Source organism: Chelonoidis abingdonii, chromosome 9 (genome assembly GCF_003597395.2).
Source record: "Chelonoidis abingdonii isolate Lonesome George chromosome 9, CheloAbing_2.0, whole genome shotgun sequence".
NCBI classification, from domain to species: Eukaryota; Metazoa; Chordata; order Testudines; family Testudinidae; genus Chelonoidis; species Chelonoidis abingdonii.
Genome location: NC_133777.1, coordinates 50,108,504 through 50,128,180, shown reverse-complemented (window position 1 = coordinate 50,128,180; position 19,677 = coordinate 50,108,504). Strand labels below are relative to the sequence as shown.

The 19,677-nt window shown below is 41.3% G+C and overlaps 1 protein-coding gene across 4 annotated transcripts in view; it reads right to left on the bottom strand.

Annotated features, from left to right (window-relative positions):
* The window catches only part of ETFA (electron transfer flavoprotein subunit alpha), a 49,560-nt gene that overhangs the window by 9,454 nt on the left and 20,429 nt on the right, over positions 1–19,677 (bottom strand). For all 4 annotated transcript variants that reach the window (XM_075069529.1, XM_032763061.2, XM_032763062.2 and 1 more), the window contains exon 9: positions 18,623–18,705. In XM_075069529.1, the coding sequence (XP_074925630.1) occupies positions 18,623–18,705 (83 nt within the window). The remainder of the gene's footprint in view (positions 1–18,622; positions 18,706–19,677) is intronic.

The window sequence follows — 19,677 nt, the reverse complement described above, 5'->3', positions numbered from 1 at the left end:
GAGTGGGAAATAAAGACCAAAAAAAGCATCTGGCACGTATACAGGGCATCACTGTCGTTCTGTGTATGTGAGGTCTGTAGTGTTGTAAATGCATCATAGTACACACTACTCCTTATCTGAAGGATGGGACTGTCACTCTTGGAGGGTCTTTCAGATTCTCTGAAAGATTTTTTTTTTAATTTAATTTTTTCTATCAGTTTTAATTAAATACAGGTTTATTTCTAAACAAACATTTTTAAAATTCAGTTTGAAACTGACAATCTTTGTTAAGGCCTAAATTTACTATAATCATTTAATTTAAACACAAAAAAAATATTAAATCAGTATATGTTTGCTAACCAGTTTCAAAGAAATTCACCCACTGACCTAGTGGTATTCACTGGCTATGCACCTGGAACCAGAGTTTGCTGACATGCTAAACCAGCTTTTGACAGCAATAACCTCTTCTGTAGGTGCAAGAAACAAATTTTTTTCTTTTCAGTTTACTCAGCTAGTTCAGTTCAATAACTAGTTCATTCAAAGTTAAGAAATCAAGTGGGAGTGGAAAAAGCAGGAAAGCTTGTTTTTTCTCTTCCAACCCATGAAAAAAAACTAGGTGTGAGAAGGTGAGTCCTAAAACTGAAGGACACAATGACCAGAAACAAATCAGTTCAATTTGCTAACTACTGATAATTTAGATTAACTGTTTAACAAATCAGTTAGTTTTAAATGCAAAACATGTTTTGATAAACTTTCTTATGTATCAGCACATGTAAGATTAATTAATTAAAAAAATTAAACATAAGCTTTGTGCATATTTACTTGAATTTTCCTCCTAATGCAGCTTGACAACTCTCAAATGAAATTAACTATCTAGTAAATACAAAATGCAATACTCACCATATTCTAACAATAAAAATTTTAACATTAAGAATCTGAACATACATAAGTTAAGTTACATAACGGTTTAAAGAAATGTGCATAGACAGAGTGATCCCACCTGGGTAGCAAGAAGCAGCATCAAATTTAGTGCAAAGAGAACATTTAGGTTGCAAATCAACACATTTTTATGTTACTAATAAGAACCAACCTCTCTTTAGAAAAATAAGTACAAATGCAAAACATGATTAAAATCAAGAATTTAAATCATGACTAAAACTGGCGATTTAAATCAATCCACCCTGCTGCTATCTGTCTTGGAGACATATAGGGCTAAAGTCTCCAGGGTTGTCAATGTGGCAACTTTTACATACTTTACATTTGAAATGGGTAAGAATTTATAAGCAAATAAATCTAAATTCTTCAAAAAGGCTTATTAATATTGGCAGTCTTAATTTATAGAAGAAAAAACTGTTTCCCCTTGGTTTGAAAGTCATCCTGACTACAACCTGCCCAAAGCCAGGCACATTTTGAACTCATGGAACAATAGTTTTCAGCCAACAGTCCAAATTTCAGTCAACATTTTATTGTTTGTCTACCTTCAGAAATTCACAGAAGAGAACCAAAGAGTACTATTCACCACCTCATTCATAAAGACCAAGACAAGGAGCTCCTAGCCAAAAAGAAGAAGGTCTGTCTAAGTCAAGTCATCATTTCTCATTGCCTTTCACTCACCCACTCGCCAGTCAAGGTCCTCCATTTTGAAAACAAAAATTAAAACAATCTTAGTTACAAAACCCAGTTAGTTCACAACACCTATGTTGTAATGCAGAAAGAGCATAGTGTACATTATGATCAAGGATGTAAGACTACATTTTTTTTTAAATTAAAGTGTGTTCTAGTTCAAGTTAGCATTTTTAGGGCAGCAAATTTATCAGGGACCCCAAAAAACCACAAGTGGTGGTTTGTATGTCCTTTTCCCACATGCTCTAGCACTTCCCAAAGAAGCACACAATGCCAGCCATTGTCACTTTAGCCCATTACCTTACTTGAAATATGAGCAATCCACCAAAAATTACCATATATAACAGTATCGGAGGTGCCACAGGACTCTGCTGCTTTTACATATATAACAGACGTGGGCAAACTACAGGCCGCAGAACCGTTCTGCCCAGCCCCTGAGCTCCCAGCGGGAGAACCTAGTCCCCGGCCCCTTCCCCACAGCCACACCACCAAACGGACCATGCTCTGAGCTGTCGCTCCTGCTGGGCAGCATGGGGAGCACAGCTGGCTCTGGCCAGGTGTCATGGCTGCGTGCTCCTGCTGCTGGTAAGGGGGTAGGGAGTGGGGGAAGTTGGGTAAGGGAGCAGGGAGGTTCTGAGGGGCAGTCAGGGAAGAAGGGATGATTGGATGGGGCAGAGGTTTTTGGGGGGGCGGTCAGGGGATGGGGAACAGGGAGGGTTGAGAGTGGGAGTCCTGAGCTGGGGATGTGGATAGGGGTCAGGAAGCAGGGGGGACTGTATAAGGGGGTGGAGAAAGGGTTTGTCTCACAATTCCATTTTCCCAAAGGCCAGGGACAATATTACTGCTATTCTCCTCAGGCTGCCCCAAGAGACATCTTCCTCTTCAGCAGCTTTTCACAGCNAGGGGAAATGGGGGGGGGGGGGGGGCTGTCCAGGGGCGGGGGCAGCCAGGGGACAGGGAGCAGGAAGGTTGGATAGGGGGCAGGGGTCCCGGGAGGCGGCAGCCAGGGGACAGGGAGCAGGAAGGTTGGATAGGGGACAGGGGTCCCGGGAGGCAGCAGCCAGGGGACAAGGAGCAGGGGGGGTTAGATGGGTTGGAGGTCCTGAGGGGGGCAGTCAGTGGACAGGAAGTGGGAGGGGGCAGAGGCCAGGCTGTTTGGAGAGGCACAGCCTTCTGTACCCAGCCCTCCATACAGTTGCGCAACCCCAATGTGGCCCTCGGGCCAAAGAGTTTGCCCACCTCTGATATATAAAGACAGCAGAATACAGAACAGAGCACAAAGATAAAGTCCCCATACAGTACAACAAATATTAGAAAGTGATCATGTAACAGTCCTTATCCTTAAGGAAAGGCCTTCTCCAAGCCCACCCTTGGAGTCTTGTTACAGTGTTTCAACCACAAACTTCGCTAGACACAAAACTGAGGTCTCAATTTTGACGCCCCACTCCACATTCCAGGCTTAATTTGGAGAAAAATCAGCTTGGAGCCTCTAATCTTGATTTCTTCCATTTTACAAGAGGCAGGTAGTACTCAGAAAATGATCCCCCAACTTTCCCTAGTCTTTATTATACCCTTCCCCTACCCCCAACTAACTGAAGCACTTTCCCATTTAGCTTTAAAGTGAGCTGAGATCTATTTTTCCTTCTGCAGACTTAGCGGCCCCAAAGCTACAAGTTATGTGCCAGAATCTAGATCAGTGGTTCCCAAAGTAAGGTTTGCAAAATGTTACAGGGGGTTCTCAGGAAAAACTTCCCTAATGGTGGACAGAGCTGTCCATAGGGAGCCCAGGTAGCACAGGGCCAGCAGCCCAGAGCCCCTGGACTTCCAAGAGTGAAGCAGATCAGAGCAAGCATCTCTCTCACACATGCATCCAACGAAGTGGGTATTCACCCATGAAAGCTCGTGCTTCAATACGTCTGTTAGTCTATAAGGTGTCACAGGACTCTTTGCTGCTCTTACACTGAGGAGGTTTAAACTTCGAAACTCCTTATAAGAAATGGAAAAAGGGAGGTTGATTTTTTTTTTCTGTTTTTAAAATTAAATAGGCAGCTAGTATTATTTTTAAAATTATTAGGAAGAACAAGCTTTGTTGTAACATGCATTGTTTGCCTGGACTGCTCAAGACCTGAATGCTTCTATAGGAGAAACTCTGAGTTGGCTTCTTAAACACCTTCATGCTGTTTCACATCAGATACTCCTTGATGAAACATAGGAGCCTTGTCTTATAACAGGCTTAGTCACAGCGATACAAGCTGCGAAAGTATTTTTACTACATTATGAAAACAGCAACATACTGTAATGATAAATAATAAAGTGTAATAAGTGTGTCATAAAACCAAATTTTACATTTCCAAGGTCACTGCTTTTATAATTTATACTCAGGTAAAGGAGAAAATCCCTGGAAATACTCATCTTGAGAAGGGGGCTCGCGAGACTGGACATTTTAATGAAAGGGGTTCACAGGTTGTTAAAGTTTGGGAACCACTGATCTAGATCAAGGAAAGGGACTAAACTGTAGCCTTATTAGCTCTTAGCACGATGTTTCAACTAGAAAGCCTTGGATATGGCTGTTTCCCTTTTTCTTCACCTCAGTTTAATGGCTACCCACTTCTGTTCAAGTCTTCGCTCTAAAATTACATGCACAGATCAAGTTTAGAATCCAGAGTTCCCACACCCTGACTTATTTTAGCAACTCCTGCATGGGGCTTCTCCTTTCCAAGGATTGGGGAGAACACTTATCTCAAAGGCACATTTTATTCTACTGGATCCCAGCACAGAAATAGCATTGTTCATTACTGTCTGAAACTAAATAAGCCAAATTCCTGCCCCATTCCTCAGGGGAAACAAAGGCGGGGGGCTTGAATTAAGATGGCTGGATGTATAAGTTAGGAGAAAATTTACTTATTTCTGCCAAAGTCGTCTTCAAAAATTATACTTTTAAAATTTTACTTTATTCCTGAATCTCTCTCACTGTTTACATAGAAAAATCTTTACGAGTGATAAAAATTATATAGAAGCAGCGCAGTGTTGATAGGATATTTCCTTTTGAGTATAAGAAGGCTGCAAAAGCAGGAAAAATATGAATAGGGCTATGAAATGCATCTCAATTCTGAGTGTTTTCACAAAGATATCCAATAGTTAGAGACTACAAAATTCACTGAGCTTCCCCTTTACTCAATAGATTACTCCTTGGGGTCACCCCATTTTAACTGCAGCAGATATGTCTAACAAGTGTAATATAATATGTACACAGAAGGAACCACGGTTAAACTGTAATATTGTAATTATCCCAAAGGAGAAAGTAGAGGCTTAAAAATCTTACTGTAATATGATTTTGAGAGAGATTCATTAAGTGCTGGTCTTCTAGACTACAAGGTTTCTCTTGTCAGTTTGCTACACTTTAAAGACCAGTCTTTAGAAGGAGTCCAATATACCAAAAGTCAGACATTCACATCTATTTCCTATTAACATATCTAGCAAAGACAAAGATGTTTTATTAAAAGATCATTTATATACTACCAGTTCTTTGCCCAAAAAGACTTAATTGTACGTTTAAGACCTATGCACATCACTAGCCTTTTAGTTTGCCTGCCTTCAGCTCCCAAAGTATGATATCCAACCCATTTTGACTGGTTTTAGTTTGTGTGATAGATCACTTCACGTAAGCAACACTTTCACTTGAATGTCCAATTATAAAGACACTGTGCAGAACTGCCTGTTTCCTATTAGTAGTTCCCTACTGCAAAAAAAGAAAAAGAAAATCCCAGTATTAAGGAGGAGACTCGGTTTATAGAGGTTACTGTTTAATTAAATGTACCAAGCTGATTTGACCAATAAAAATTTCCAAGCTGCTAGGTGCTGATGTAAGCATCACCAAGGAAGGAACTGGTCACCCACAAGGCTCTCAGCCATATCCCCTGCCAAGATAAGATTAGGAAAGCCGTATTTCCTCTCAGCTCTACGGTGAAGTCTTTGGAATTATCTGTGCTGTAATAGTGCCCAAAGTCCCCAGTCAAGTCTGTGGCCTCATTGCACCAGGTGCTGCATAAAAACAAGAGAACGTGAAGCCAGATTTCGTACTAATGCTCTCAGAAGGCACAGTCCAGGTGGAGGGTGGGTAAAAGTGGGTTTACACCATCTGTGATTTTCCCAGATTTGGACTCCCTGGAGCAAGTTAGAGCACTCGCCGGGGCTGTTCTAACTTTCTGTGACGTATGTCAGCCCTATGCTGCTCCTGCACGAGAGAAATTTCACCAAGAGGGCATGTCAGCCTCTTTATATCACTGGGGTGGCAAAAAAAGGGCAGTTGTGGGGCCAGATTCTAGTCCATGGTCCTTGCCCTGAAGAGCTCACAGTCCAATCTGAAAAAGCATACAGCAAGTGAATGCAAGTAACATGGGGGGGTGGGGGGAAATGCAAAATGATATGAATATGATGACATGGCTAAAAAACTATATACTCAGGTTGATGGTTTTGAATAATTTGAACATCCTTCAATATTACCAAGGAATATATACATTAGAAGGGTTTGGTAAATACGAACAGCATGAGTGTAAGGAAAGGGGAAAGAGGAGAGCTGACGGGGAGATGGTATGGAATGGAGGAACCAAAACGCATGGAGCATGAAGGGACACTGTGAATAGCATACAAGGGCAAAAAGTGGAAAGGTAGAGAAGCATGAGCAAGACAATACTAGCAAATAACAGCTGTATTTAAATTAAAGAGGTGCTATTTGGGGAATTGGTGGCAGTTCCATCAGGGCGGTGATGGAAATGTGTGAAGGCAAGGGAAGGGCCAGCAGGACACACACATCCCTTTTGCCCCGACTCCTCCGGAGGGCTACATTAGCAGCCAGAGAGGACTCTGCTTGTGGCTGGGGAGTTTGTAACCTGCCCAGACAATCACACAGTAATTGCATAAGCATGAGAAAGGGGGCATGCAGAGGCCCAACTCAAGCATTCATCCCTGGCATCTCTTAGGGCTATAGCACCAGGTTTGAGTCAGAACAACTCTAAAGAAAGAGAATCACCACTTAAAGCCCTGATTTTGTTCTATGCACAATCTGGATTTTGACTCAAGTTTGAAGCAGCCAGAATTCTAGGCTGAGCATAATCTTTACTCAGATCTCTCCATAAACTACCAGTTTAGAGTCAAATTAAAGTACCCAATCCTGCAAATCCCTGCATCTGTAATTTTCACTCCATGCATCTGAAGAAGTGGGTTTTTTACCCATGAAAGCTTATGCCCAAATAAATCTGTTAGTCTTTAAGGTGCCACCAGACTCCTTGTTATTTTTGTGGATACAGACTAACACGGCTACCTCCTGATACTTAAGCCTTACTTGAGTAATCCCAGTAAAGTCAATGGAATTTCTTACACAGAATTTTGTAGGATTGCATCTGAAATCCATATATCTAGTTACATTAAGTTTTATGGACTGTCACCTACAGGTCATTATACAGCATACCAATAGGTCAATGCAGAATGTTTTTCATGTGTACATAGATCCCCAAGTTATTTATGAAATGATGGATTTCCTAAATGTGCCATGTCTTATAATGTTACTTTATATTTATTTATAAGATTATTTTTAAATGCCCAAGGCTGCCTTAGGGCAGTTACATTTGCTTAAGGGAGCCACAAGAATAATTTTTATTCTCATTTATAGTATGAGTGGGAATTCTCTTAAGGTACTGTTTTGTATCTTGCACAAGTGTAACACAAGATGAGGTAGTTGCTTTGCAAGTGTGCTGTCAGCTCCTATTGATTTTCATCCCAACTTTTGAATTATTTTTAAAATCTTTAGTGTACATCAATTTGTCATCATTGCAGTGGCATGCTTTTAAACAGCTAGTTTAATGAACCCATTTTGGCACATGTACTCTTTCTACAGACAGCCCAGAGATTTTATTTTCTTTGAAAGAGTGAACGGACAGTAAAAATAGAAAGAAATCTTAGTTATGAGAGTTACTTCACATGAAGGATCCCTTGCAATTACAAGCTATTAACCCAATAAAATATTTTATGGCTTGACACTGGTTATATATAAGCACTGTGTATCGGACAATTATTCCAAAAATGTACTAAGCAATAGTTGAGTATCTTGCATTCAAGTAGCAGAGGTTATTAAACAGTACACAAAGTATTGCAGTTCCATCCAGTCCTAATCTTTTTCACTTAAAGAACCTTTAAGGACTTTGATCAGCTAGGGTATGTAATTACTCTTAAGAAGCATGCTTAGGGTGTCTGCTGGAGTACAGGGCCATACAGCATTTCTTTCTTCTCTCCTGGGAACTGCACATCAATTGCTTTCAGCTAAATGCACTCACATATGAATATTTTAGTACAATTTAATGTTTCTGCACCAACCCCAAAGGAACAGAGCATCAATTTGTGAACACAGTTCTCTTGGAGTTAAAAGCCATGCTGGATAATGCAGGATGAAAGGGTTGTCAATCTTTAGCTTTTTAGCAAGTCAGAGAAAGGTAGTCTGTAAATTCAGTCCCAGCTGCATACAAACAGCTCTCTAAAGTTCGCTGCTACAGAGCTACTTTTCAACACAAGTGACTTTTCAGAGGAGAGAGTCCAAAAAACAAATTTCCTAAGCATGGCCATTTTTCCCAAAGCTATTCCCATCTGCTAACCACCTAACGACCTCAACTCAACCATTTATATAATAACAAGTGCGCCTGCTGGTCTGTTAATAAAATACCCAAATGTAATGCACAAATAACATTCCCACAAAGAAGCTAACTATAGGTGTGAGAACACAAGTAATTCACCATGTGCTCGATTACTGAAACTTTAGCTATCTCAATATGCTCCTGAACCTATGGACAATTAGGAAGTAATGAAAATTTTGTCCATATAGCTGTTGATAAGCAGGTAGGGGGAATACTATAAAAAAGTGAGTATGTACAAATAAAGGAGGTCCAGATGACATGCAGCCTAGGGGCCTAAGGAATTAACTAGTTCACTTACTGTTTGAAAGGGAGTCAGAGATCTGAGAAAGAACACGAATACTGAAATAATGACGATGTGGTACCAACCTCACCTCCCAAAAAAGAGAACAAGCTTCATTGATACCATTCACCAGATGGGACAAATAAATAATCTCAAGGAAAATAATGGAATACATACTGAGAAAAGAACTTGTAAGCACTTAAGTGAGTAACAGAACCATGAGCCATTAATATAAAGAATAAATCAGGCTACACAAAATATTTGATGCTGTTTTCCCCTAGTTTAATAATGGAATTAGATTAAAAGAACGCAATAAATACAATAATGCAGCATTGAAGTATATGGTGTTGCCTCAAATGGACTGAACAAAATGGTCAAAAAAAGTGTGATGCATCACATGAAGGAGAGATTGTCTAGTGCAGTGCATCATAGAAAAGCAGATTTTCATTTTTTGTCCAGTCTTCCTTTAAATACCCAAAGTGATAGAGCTTCCACCACTCCCCTGGGGAGACTATTCCACGGGCTAATGTATCTCAGCACCAGGAAATGTTTCCCTACTATTCAGGCTTCATTTCCCTTTCTCAATTTCATTCTGTTATTCCTAGTTATATGGGATGTACCTCACTTAAGGGTTTGTCTACACATGGAATGAGAATATCTGCATAATAGTTATTGTGCTTTAAACGCATACCCTACCTTAATCCAAGTTAATTCTGAAATGTACACAAGTCCCAAGTTGATGTTCTCCATCCTTGGTGTTTGTGCTCAAATATTTTAGACTTACATTACAGAATATCAGGGTTGAAAGGGACCTCAGGTCATCTAGTCCAACCCCCTGCTCAAAGCAGGACCAATCCCCAGACAGATTTTTTTTTTTTTTTTTTACATCCAGTTCCCTAAATGTCCCCCTCAAGGACTGAATTCATGGGTTTAGCAGGCCAATGCTCAAACTACTAGTCACATCTATTAAACCAGGGTTCTCAACTTTTTTCCTTCTGAGGCCCCCACAACATGCTATAAATATCTCCACAGCCCACCTATGCCACAACTGTTTTTTCTGCATATCCAGTAGATTAAAAGCCCATGCCAGCATTAGCAGGTAGTGGCACCCCTTCCCAGCCTCCAGCTGTGGCCCAGACCTGCTGCATCTGGGGAAGGGGCACCTATCCTGCAGCCCCAGCCCCGGAGCTGCCACGATAGGGAAAGGCACCTCTCCCCCACAGCCTCAGAGCTGCTGCGGCAGGGAGAGGCACCCCTTCCCTCCAGTGCAGGTGCTGCTGTGGGGGAGAGAGAGCTGGGCAGTCTTCTCTCCCCGCCACAGTCCCCTGGCACTCTCCTGCACCCCAAACTCCTCATCCCTAGCCCCACCCTAGAGCCCACACCCCCAGCTGGAGCCCTCACACCCCTCCATCCCAGTCCTGAGATTCCTCCCACACTATGAACCCCTCAGCCCCACTCCCACCACATGAATTTTGTTATGTGCACTGATATGAAGGTGATGTATCACACATCACCTCCATATTGGTGTACATAACAAAATTCATTCTGTACCTGGGTGGGAAAAAAATAGAGAGAACACTGCCTGGGACTCCAGGCCACAGAGGGGCTTCAGACCTACACAGCAGGGCTCAGGCTACAGCTTTCTGTCCTGTACCCCAGCAAGTCTGATGCTGTGCATGCTCTCTGGTTTATTTTGGCAGACTCCCTGAAACCTGCTCATGGCCCCCCAGGGGGCCGTGTACGCCCAGTTGAGAAGAGCTGTATTAAACTATACCTATTTAGCTCATTCCGTTTTTCCCTCCTAAATCAATTGCTCCCATCACTAGATAAATGTTTTGTTGTTTGTGAAGTTCCTCCAACCTGTTAATGGAAATATGGGGTAAAATCCTGACTCCATCCAAATCAATGGAAGCTTTACCATCAAATTCAATGGGGCCAGGATTTTACCCGCTGTGCTCAGACCTGAGTGCAGTACTCTGAAAGTAGTCATACCAGGGCCATATAGGATTACTACCTCTGCTCTGTGATGTGTCTCAACATACACAATCCTCAACTACAAACGCTGTTTATGGTATCACATCACATTGCAAACTCCCATCTAATGGGTTTCAACTATTATCCCGAAGTATCTTTCTGGACTTCCTGTTTTCTCTCTCCCACTTAATCTTGTCATCATTATTTTTCTTCTGAAATATTAGTTGCAATGACAATAGAATTATTCATAGATTTCAAGGCCAGAAGAGAACACTATAATCATCTAGTCTGACCTCTTGCATAAAAAAGGCTGCAGAATTGCCTCCAAATAATTCCTAGATTGTATCTTTTTGAATGGAGATTGAATGTTTTTTTAAGATTGTCAATGATGGGGAAGCCACCATGACCCTTGGTAAACTATTGTAGTGGTTCATTACTCTCACTGTTAGAAATGTATACATTATTTCCAGTCTAAATTTGTCTATCTTCCACTTACAGCCACTGGATCATGTTAAACCTCTCTCTGATAGATTGAAGAGCCAATTATTAAATATCTGTTACCCATGTAGGTACTCATCAACTGCAATCAAGTCACCCATTAATCTTCTCTTTATTAAACTAAAACAAATTGAGCTCCTTGAGGCTATCACCACATGACATGTTTTCTAATCCTTTAATCATTCTCATGGCTCTTCTTTGAACCCTCTCCAATATACAACATACCTCTTGAACACCAGAACTGGATACAGTATTCCAGCAGCAGTCAACCAGTGCTAAATACAGAGGTAAAAAAAACCTACTTGTCTGGAGAGTCCTGTTATTTATGCATCTAAGGATCTCATTAGTTTATCCCTTTCTAGCACTGCAGTGGGATCTCAGTCAGCTGATCATCTACCAAGACCTCCAAATTTTTTCAGAGTTACTGCTTCCCAGGATAGAGTCCACCATCCTGTAAGTATGGGCTAAAATCTTTTTTCCTAGATGTATGCATTTTAATATGGCTAAATGTATATAGTCTGTTTCCACCAAGCTTACAAGGCAATCCAGAGTGCTCTGTATCAGTGACCTAACCCTCTTCATTAATCTACCACTCTTCCAGTTTTTGCATTTTAGGTTTTGTTCCAGGGTCATTAATAAAAATGCTAAATAGCATCGGGCCAAGAACCAGTCCTTGTGGGATGCCACTGGAAACATATCAGGTCTATGATGATTCTCTGTTTATAACTGCATTTTGAGACCTATCAGTCAGCCAGTTTTTAATCCATTTAATGTGTGCCTATGTTAATTTTATATAGTTCTGTTTTTTGTAATCAAAATGTTGTGCAGTACCAAGCCAAATGCTTTATAGAAGTCTAAGTGTATTACAAAGTTGGTTGATAAAGGTAAGTGTTGCTGTAAGTTCAAAAAAAGATGTAAAGTTAGACAGACAGGATCTATTTTCCATAAACCCATGTTGATGGGCATTCGTTATATTACGACTCCATTATCTTGCTTAGGATTGATGTCAGGCTGACAGACCTATAATTACCCAGGTCACCATATTTACCCTTTTTAAATATTCACACAAAATATTAACTTTCTTCCAGTCTTCTGGAACTTCCCCAGCATTCCAAGGTGGTGGAATAGTAGTGCAGTGAGCTCCTCAGCCAGCTCTTTTAAAACTCTTGGATACAAGTTATCTGGACCAGCTGATTTTAAAATATCTAACTTCTGTAGGTGCTGTTTAACCTTCTCCTGAGATACTAGAGCAAGGATGGGCCTGAGGGTCGCATCAGGTTTCAGAAATTGTATGGTGGGCTGGTTAGGGGAGGCTGTGCCTCCCCAAAACAGCCAGGCATGGTCTGGTCCCAACCCCCTATCCAACCCCCACACACACACTTCTCGCCCCCTGACAGCCCCCCCCAGACCCTCTGACCCATCCACCCCCTCGCTCCGTCCCCAGACCCCCCACCCCTAACTGCTTTCCTGCCTCCCCATCCAACCCCCCCCTTCCTGACAGCCCCCTGGGACCCCAGCCCATACAATCACCCTGTCTCCGTCCCTGACCGCCCCTGGACCCCCACTCTGACTCGCGCCCCCACAGCTCTCAGTCCATCCAGCCACCCTCTCCACCCCTGGACGCCCCCAAGAATCACCCCCCCCATTAACCCCTTGTTCCCCGCCCTTTGACCCCTCCCCACTCCATCCACACCCCCAGCCCCTGACCACACCCCAAACACCCCTGCCCTCTAGCCAACCCCCTTCCCCCACTCCCTGCCCCCTTACCACGCTGCCTGGACCACCAGTGGCTGGCGGCACGGTTGCACCAGGGCAGGCAGCCATGTACCGTGCAGCTCAGAGCACCAGGTCAGGTTAGGCTCTGCAGCTGTGCTACTCCAGGAGCTCTCAGCCCCACTGCCCAGAGTGCTGTCCATGTGGCAGCATGGCAGGAGAACAGCAGGTGAGGGGCTGGGGAGTAGCCTTCTGGGCCAGGAGCTATGAGGCTGAGCAGAATGGTCCTGCAGGCCGGATGTGGCCCATGGGCTGTAGTTTGCCCACCTCTGTACTAGAGGAATTGGAAGTGTGTGTTATATCATGATATGACTACATCTCTTTTTCCCCACAATACAGAACAGAAATATTCATTGAACACTTCTGCCTTTTCTGCATTGATAATTTAACATTTCAATCTAGTAATAGACCAATAACACTGTTAGGAGGAAAAAGAATTCTAATACACTTTTAAAAACGTATTATCCTCATCTCTGCTGGCCACAGATTTCACTTTGTGTTCTTTTGCTTCTCTTATCAAATTTCTACAATTCCTAGCTTCAGATTTATACTCATTACTATCAACTTCTCCTTTCTTCCTATACACATCTGCCTTCACTTCCCCTCTAAACCAGGTCAGTTTTTAAACCAATATAGCCTTCTTCCTCAACTGTGGCTTTTGATGTATCTAGTAAAGTATTCTTAAACAACTCATAATCACTATTCATATTTTTCTGATTAAATTAAGGAGATGGGAGAACTTGCAAGAAAAGACTGGAAAAAAATTCCACTGAATAGCTTGGATACATGACAGCTAATGTGTGTACAGAACAATTATCTACAAGTATATGAAAGGTGTTAATATCAAAGAGAGAAGTTTTAGGGTAGTCCAAGTGGAGATAATGGGATGAAAGAGCAAATGCATATCTTCCTCCTAGTAATGAGATCATTTTAGATTCTGAAGGGGCAGCTTTCACCGTTTTCCCAAAGACTACTCCACTTGCCATTTAAAACTAGATTGGACTCCTACAAGTAGAGGACATGCTGCTCTACTTAGAATCATCTCTCCCAACATTTCCTAGGAGAACAGTTTCAGCATCTACAGAGGAAGCAGGCTCCCACAGAGTTTCAGGGGAGAAAGTCAGAACCAAGAGAGGAAGAAACTATGGGATGCCATATTCTCCCCTTGAATACCTATAGCAGCAGCCATGTATATCTTTGGACTTGCATCCCCTCACATTTGCCCAAATAAATGGTAGGCCTAGCCAATGGCAGCACAGCTCTTGTAGAAGTTATGTGGCCATTGTGAAAAGGGTAACTAAAGAGTAGCACAGAGGCACCAAACCTCTGTGGGATCTGCTGATCTCTTTCCTGCAGATATATAAGGCTGGAAGGTCACATCACCTGCCTCTCCTATAGCGTCTCTAACCCTCATCCAGCCACCCCAACTTCAAGGTTTTGCAGGACATCACATAAGGTTTACAACAATTTGCTGCCCCTCATATACCCTCTCTGAAGGAGCTTACAAGTTTAATAGCTTCAGAATTCAATAGCTTTAATGATTAAATACTAGACAGAAAATCCTGCCATGTGCCAATTTAAGAACAACAGCAACACTGCTAATACTAATAGCTCAAATCTCCATGAAACACCAAGGTGTTCTTTTCTAAGTGGAATACTATCATAAATGGGACATAAGTACTTGTTTTCATGTATCTAAACAGTTGATAAACACAGTATTTTATTTACCTACACACTAGCTTTTTGTGGACATCTATGCAAGTGGGTATATTTTAATTGTGTAAATTGAAATCTCTGCTTCAGAACAAAATTCCCCATCAGTTCAGCAAGAATAAGTTTCCTGTTTGGGAATGCAGTAATTTTCCAAACCACATTAGTGTAATGAATATTTACAATCTAAACGTCTAATCAAATATTCAGGCATTCACAAAAAGACCTGTAACGAATTGAGTATCCAAAACTACTTGAATTGAGTGTCCTAAAAAGAGTTAAAGGAAAAAATAAAATCATAAAACACACCACTCGTAAAACAGGGACAGCACATGGTACTTATTTTAAGGAACAAATTCTGTACGTTAGCAGAATTTTTATATGGTCATTGTAATAGAAGATGACTGTCTTTTTGTAAACAACATACTCTTAAAGCAAAGAACACAAAATAAGGTTTCTTATCACTAATTAATATTAAATTAAATTGGATAAATAGGATTTTTCATTAGTAAGAAAGATTTTAGCTTAAGGTTGAGCAGACACATGCTACTCCTTATGCCTAACGATATTCTCTGAGTTCACAGATAATCTTAACACAATTTGCCTCCTTATCTATAGGCTAAAATGCCCAGTAGGGGAGTTTTTATTTGGATATCAAAAGTTTCAAGAAAACATTGCTAGTGTAACAGACATTTGGAGGCAACAGTAACAAAGTCTATATTAAATTAAAGTAATAAACCCCAATGTTGTAAAAAGTCTGGGACAACAACTCAAAAATATACAAGAGCAACATTACAAAAGCTCCAGTCAACTATAAAATGCACAAAACTCAAGAATGAAAGTACCATATATATTCGATCATAAGTTGGTTTGTTTATAAGCTGAGCCTGACCCCCCCACCAGATGGATAAGTAAAAACAGAAAATTTTTATAACCCATTCATAAGCCGACTCTATAATTCAGGGGTCAGCAAACTTTGCTCCCGGGCCATCAGGATAAGCCGCTGGTGGGCCGAAACAGTTTGTTTACCTCCAGCGCCCACAGGCACGGAGATAAACCTAAGTAAACAGTGTCCTGGCGTCCTAGCTGCTTACCTTGACGGGCGGGACAACAACTGGTGGGGAATTTTTTTTTGAGGGTGGGGGAAGAAGCTCGGAGTCAGGGGAGTAATTCCTGTGACCACCCCCGACATGACCCCACCCCTAGCCCAGGACCCCCACACTCTCCCCATCCTCTCTCTTCCCACCTTTTCTGGGGAGGATGCCTCTGGCCTGGCCGCAGCCTGCTCTGGGGGGCGGGGCCGAGCGGCGCAGCCACAGCCTGCCAGCCCCAGAGCTGCAGCTGCTTCAGAGGCTGTGGGGAGAGCAGCGTAGTCAAAAGCAGACACACTCTGGCCTTGCCTCTTCCCTTCTGGCTCTGCTGCCTCTCCTTGCTCCCTCTGTTGGGGGGAGGGGCAGTATCCCACCTCTCCCTCTCTATACCCGTTCATAAGCCGACCTCCTTCTCTGGTGCTTCTCTTTTTTACTAAAAAAAAATCAGCTTATGAACAAGTATATACGGTAGATGATTTTAAAAATGCAAAGTTATTGTGAAAGTTAAAAGCATACCATGAAATGTACTGCACACAGAGCTAAGTCTCATGTCCATAACGGAACATTTGTATTTGAGTTTCTTATTCAACTCATTTCTCCAGTCACTGAAGAAAAGTGAAAGGTTTTATGGAAGTTTTCTAGGAACATTCCAAGAAGAATGTGTGCTGTTTAAAAAACAAGAAAATTGGCCACATGGTCATATATTAGCATATTAGCATTTCAGAAAATGCTCTTAACTGTTCAAAAAAACCTCACAAGACTGTGGGGATTCACAGAGTGTCCTGTGATGCACTAGCTGAGTTGCATTCTTAAATCTGTAGTCAGTCAGCCAAGGAAAAATTAAGGGTCAAGGACCAAAATTTCTCCCCTCTCACCACATCCACAGAAAAAAATAAGGAAAGAAAAAGACGTATCTCAGAGCATTACCTTCTTTACCAATTAACAGGACGAAAGCACCTCCTCGCAGTAGCAGGCAAAAAGAAGGAAGACTCACACCCTTCTTGCCCTGCCTCTAAGCTCTCAGAATTAGTCTCCACCTTTCTAGCCTTTAACAACAAACTCAGTTCCAGATCCATCCCAGTCCCCTACTGGGGCTATGCAAGCAGATATAAATAGAATAGCAAGAGCATACACTGGAACACTTTTCCCCTCAGAAACTAAAAAGCACAGACCTCTCACGCTCATGCAGTTTCTTGTAGCAGAGTCATATCCTGCTTTTTACAACAAATACAGCAATGCATGATTTAAGTCAGAATTCAATTCTATCTAATCCGAGTGGAAAACTAAGGAATCAAGTAATGTGATTACTTAATATATAAGGTTGTTTTGTGACGGCACTCAAGTAAAAACTTTCAGAATATACTATAGGCTCCTGCTAAACTATCTTCATAGCAAAGCTTGCAGTCACCTCTTTCCAATAACTGTTCTGTATCTAGTATCCCTTTATTCTATTTCAAAGAATCCAATTATATTACTTTTCTAGGTGAACCTCCTCTTCAGTTATAAAGACATACTCTCTAGCTAAAGAACTGAAGTGACTACAAGTTTAAACTAGTTAACTTTCAATAGGAAAGATTCATTGGAGGTCAAGTACACGCATTTTTAGACCTTTTCACATCTAAGATATGCATGCATTATGGTACAAAATTCTCTCTTCATATTAGTAACTCTAACCTTTTTACTATCAGTTCAGCTTGGTTAAATTCCAACTTACAGATAGACATTAAAAATAGTTTATGTAAGTTACAGTATGTTGCATTTTTGACCTGTTATTTGGGACTATAGCTAACTTGGAACAATTCTTTCAACTAAAAAAAAAATAAATAGTTTTAAGTTTTAATGCTCTATACAACTGCTTATTTTTAAAAGCATTTAAAGAAATGAGTAAATATAGCAAAATGCTGATAAAAGGATTTCTTAACTATCTCATTTACATTCACATGGTTGCATCAATTAAGATTAATTTATTGACAAAATAGTAAGCCTTGTCTATCCACTCCAAATTATTTTGACAGTCTAACTACGGTCACCAAGACCATTTGAGTTTCTTATACCTTTTACAAGTTGCTGATGTGATCAGTCATCTGGAGTGAGCCTTCTCCCTCCAAAAATTAGTCTTTTCTATGCCAACTTTTCATAACTGCCTCTAAGGCTGAAGATCAAAAAAGGCTTAGATGCCCTTGTCTCTAGAATGTCCTCTAATGCTTCCATGATCCTTGCTTGCTTGCATTTATATACCTGCCCCTGAAAATTTCCACTACATGCATCCGACAAAGTGGGTATTCACCCACGAAAGCTCATGCTCCAAAACGTCTGTTAGTCTATAAGGTGCCACAGGATTCTTTGCTTCTCTTCCATGATCCTTGACTTTTATAAACCATTTCACAGCTGAGATGTCCCTGAACTAGCATTTTGGAATATAGTCAACATTCCTTGTTTATTTCCCATTAACTTGTAATCCAACAGGCTCTCTGATGCTTGATGTTCTGTCATTTTCATTTGTTGCACAAGATTTGCTTAGGGCACAGTGCAACAGTTCAGTAAGAGTCACCTAAGAGCTTAGAACACCACATCATTACCGTGCATATGAGGAACAGCTCTGTAAAGTGCCTAACTACAAAATTACTAGTTAAGTTATAGCATGCACAGAATTAGAAGCCAATGCCAGCAATGATGGCATTCAGTAGGTCAAGAACTTCTCCTTGAAAGATGCAACGTGTTCACATAGATAACTGAAAGGAATCCAGCATACAGACACCTACTTGAGGTAACCTGCAGAACACTTCAGGTGAACAATAAGTGGAAAAAATATTACACCAGGAGTTCTGCTGTTATGACCTTAAAATGCAAGGTGCATTTTTTATACGATGTACTTGGATGCTGCTGCTAGGTTCAATATTAAATCTTGACTCATTATATGCATTACATTAGAAATACATGATTATATTTTTATTAATGATATGGAATACATACAGTTCTCTTATGAAAAAGACTGATATTTCCATACTTACTGGTGCTACTATTTTGCCTGTCTGTCCAACCTGCATGTCATTGGGAACAAAGCCAGCATCAACTGCTGCACGGGAAGCACCAACTGGTTGAAAGAAAATATTTTCAGTGTTTTCTCTTAAAATATTAGCTAGCCAAATTTAGTTTGTATATTAGCAAAGAGTCCCATGCAATGGAATGTATTTGAAAATTTCCCTCTTAAGATTATATCCTTATAGTACTCCCTCTGTACCACTGATTGAAGTTTCTAGTTATTAAGTGCTAATACATTTCATAAGCAACAGGAAATCCCTACTCCTACCACCAAAGAGTTGTATATTTAAGTCTGGCATATTTCCACCCTTCACTTCATCAAAAAAATATTTGCACACAGTGCTTTCCCCTACTCTTCACCTACCTTATGTGTGTTATGTTTGTATCATATCATGCGCCCATGGAGATAAGAGGTCAGTTATAAAATGTTTTACTTAAGTTTGCTTTTTCTTTTATTTGTAAACTTCAAGTGTCTAGAGCAGGTGTGGCCAAACCATGGCTCATAAGCCACATGCAGCTCTTTTACAGTTAAAGTGCAGCTCAGAGCCCCCAAGCCTCCTCGCATTCTCCACCTACCCTGCGTGTGTGGGGCGGGGAGGGGGAAGTAGGGGCTTCTTCCCTGTGGTGGGGGAGTTTTCAGGGCTTTAGCTCCACATGCGGGACGCTGGGGCTTGAGCCATGCCTGCTGGGACTTGGGGCTTCAGCACGAGCAGAGCTGAAGCACCAACAGGCATGCCCCATGGGGGAGAAGCCCCGAGCCCCAGCAGGCATGCCCCGCAGGGCTGAAGCCCCGAGCCCTGGCAGGCATGCCGTGTGGCTTTTGAACAACTGAAGATTATCATATGCAGCTTGGAGAGTCAGTAAGTTTGGTCACCCCTAGTTTAAACATTTCCTGAAAGTCAATTTAGAACAAAACCATGTTTGAAAATATCTACTTATTACTGTTACATTTAAAATCTAAAAATTACTATCGCTGAATAAAGAGAAAATATTTTTTTACTTTGTATATTTTGCCACCACATTA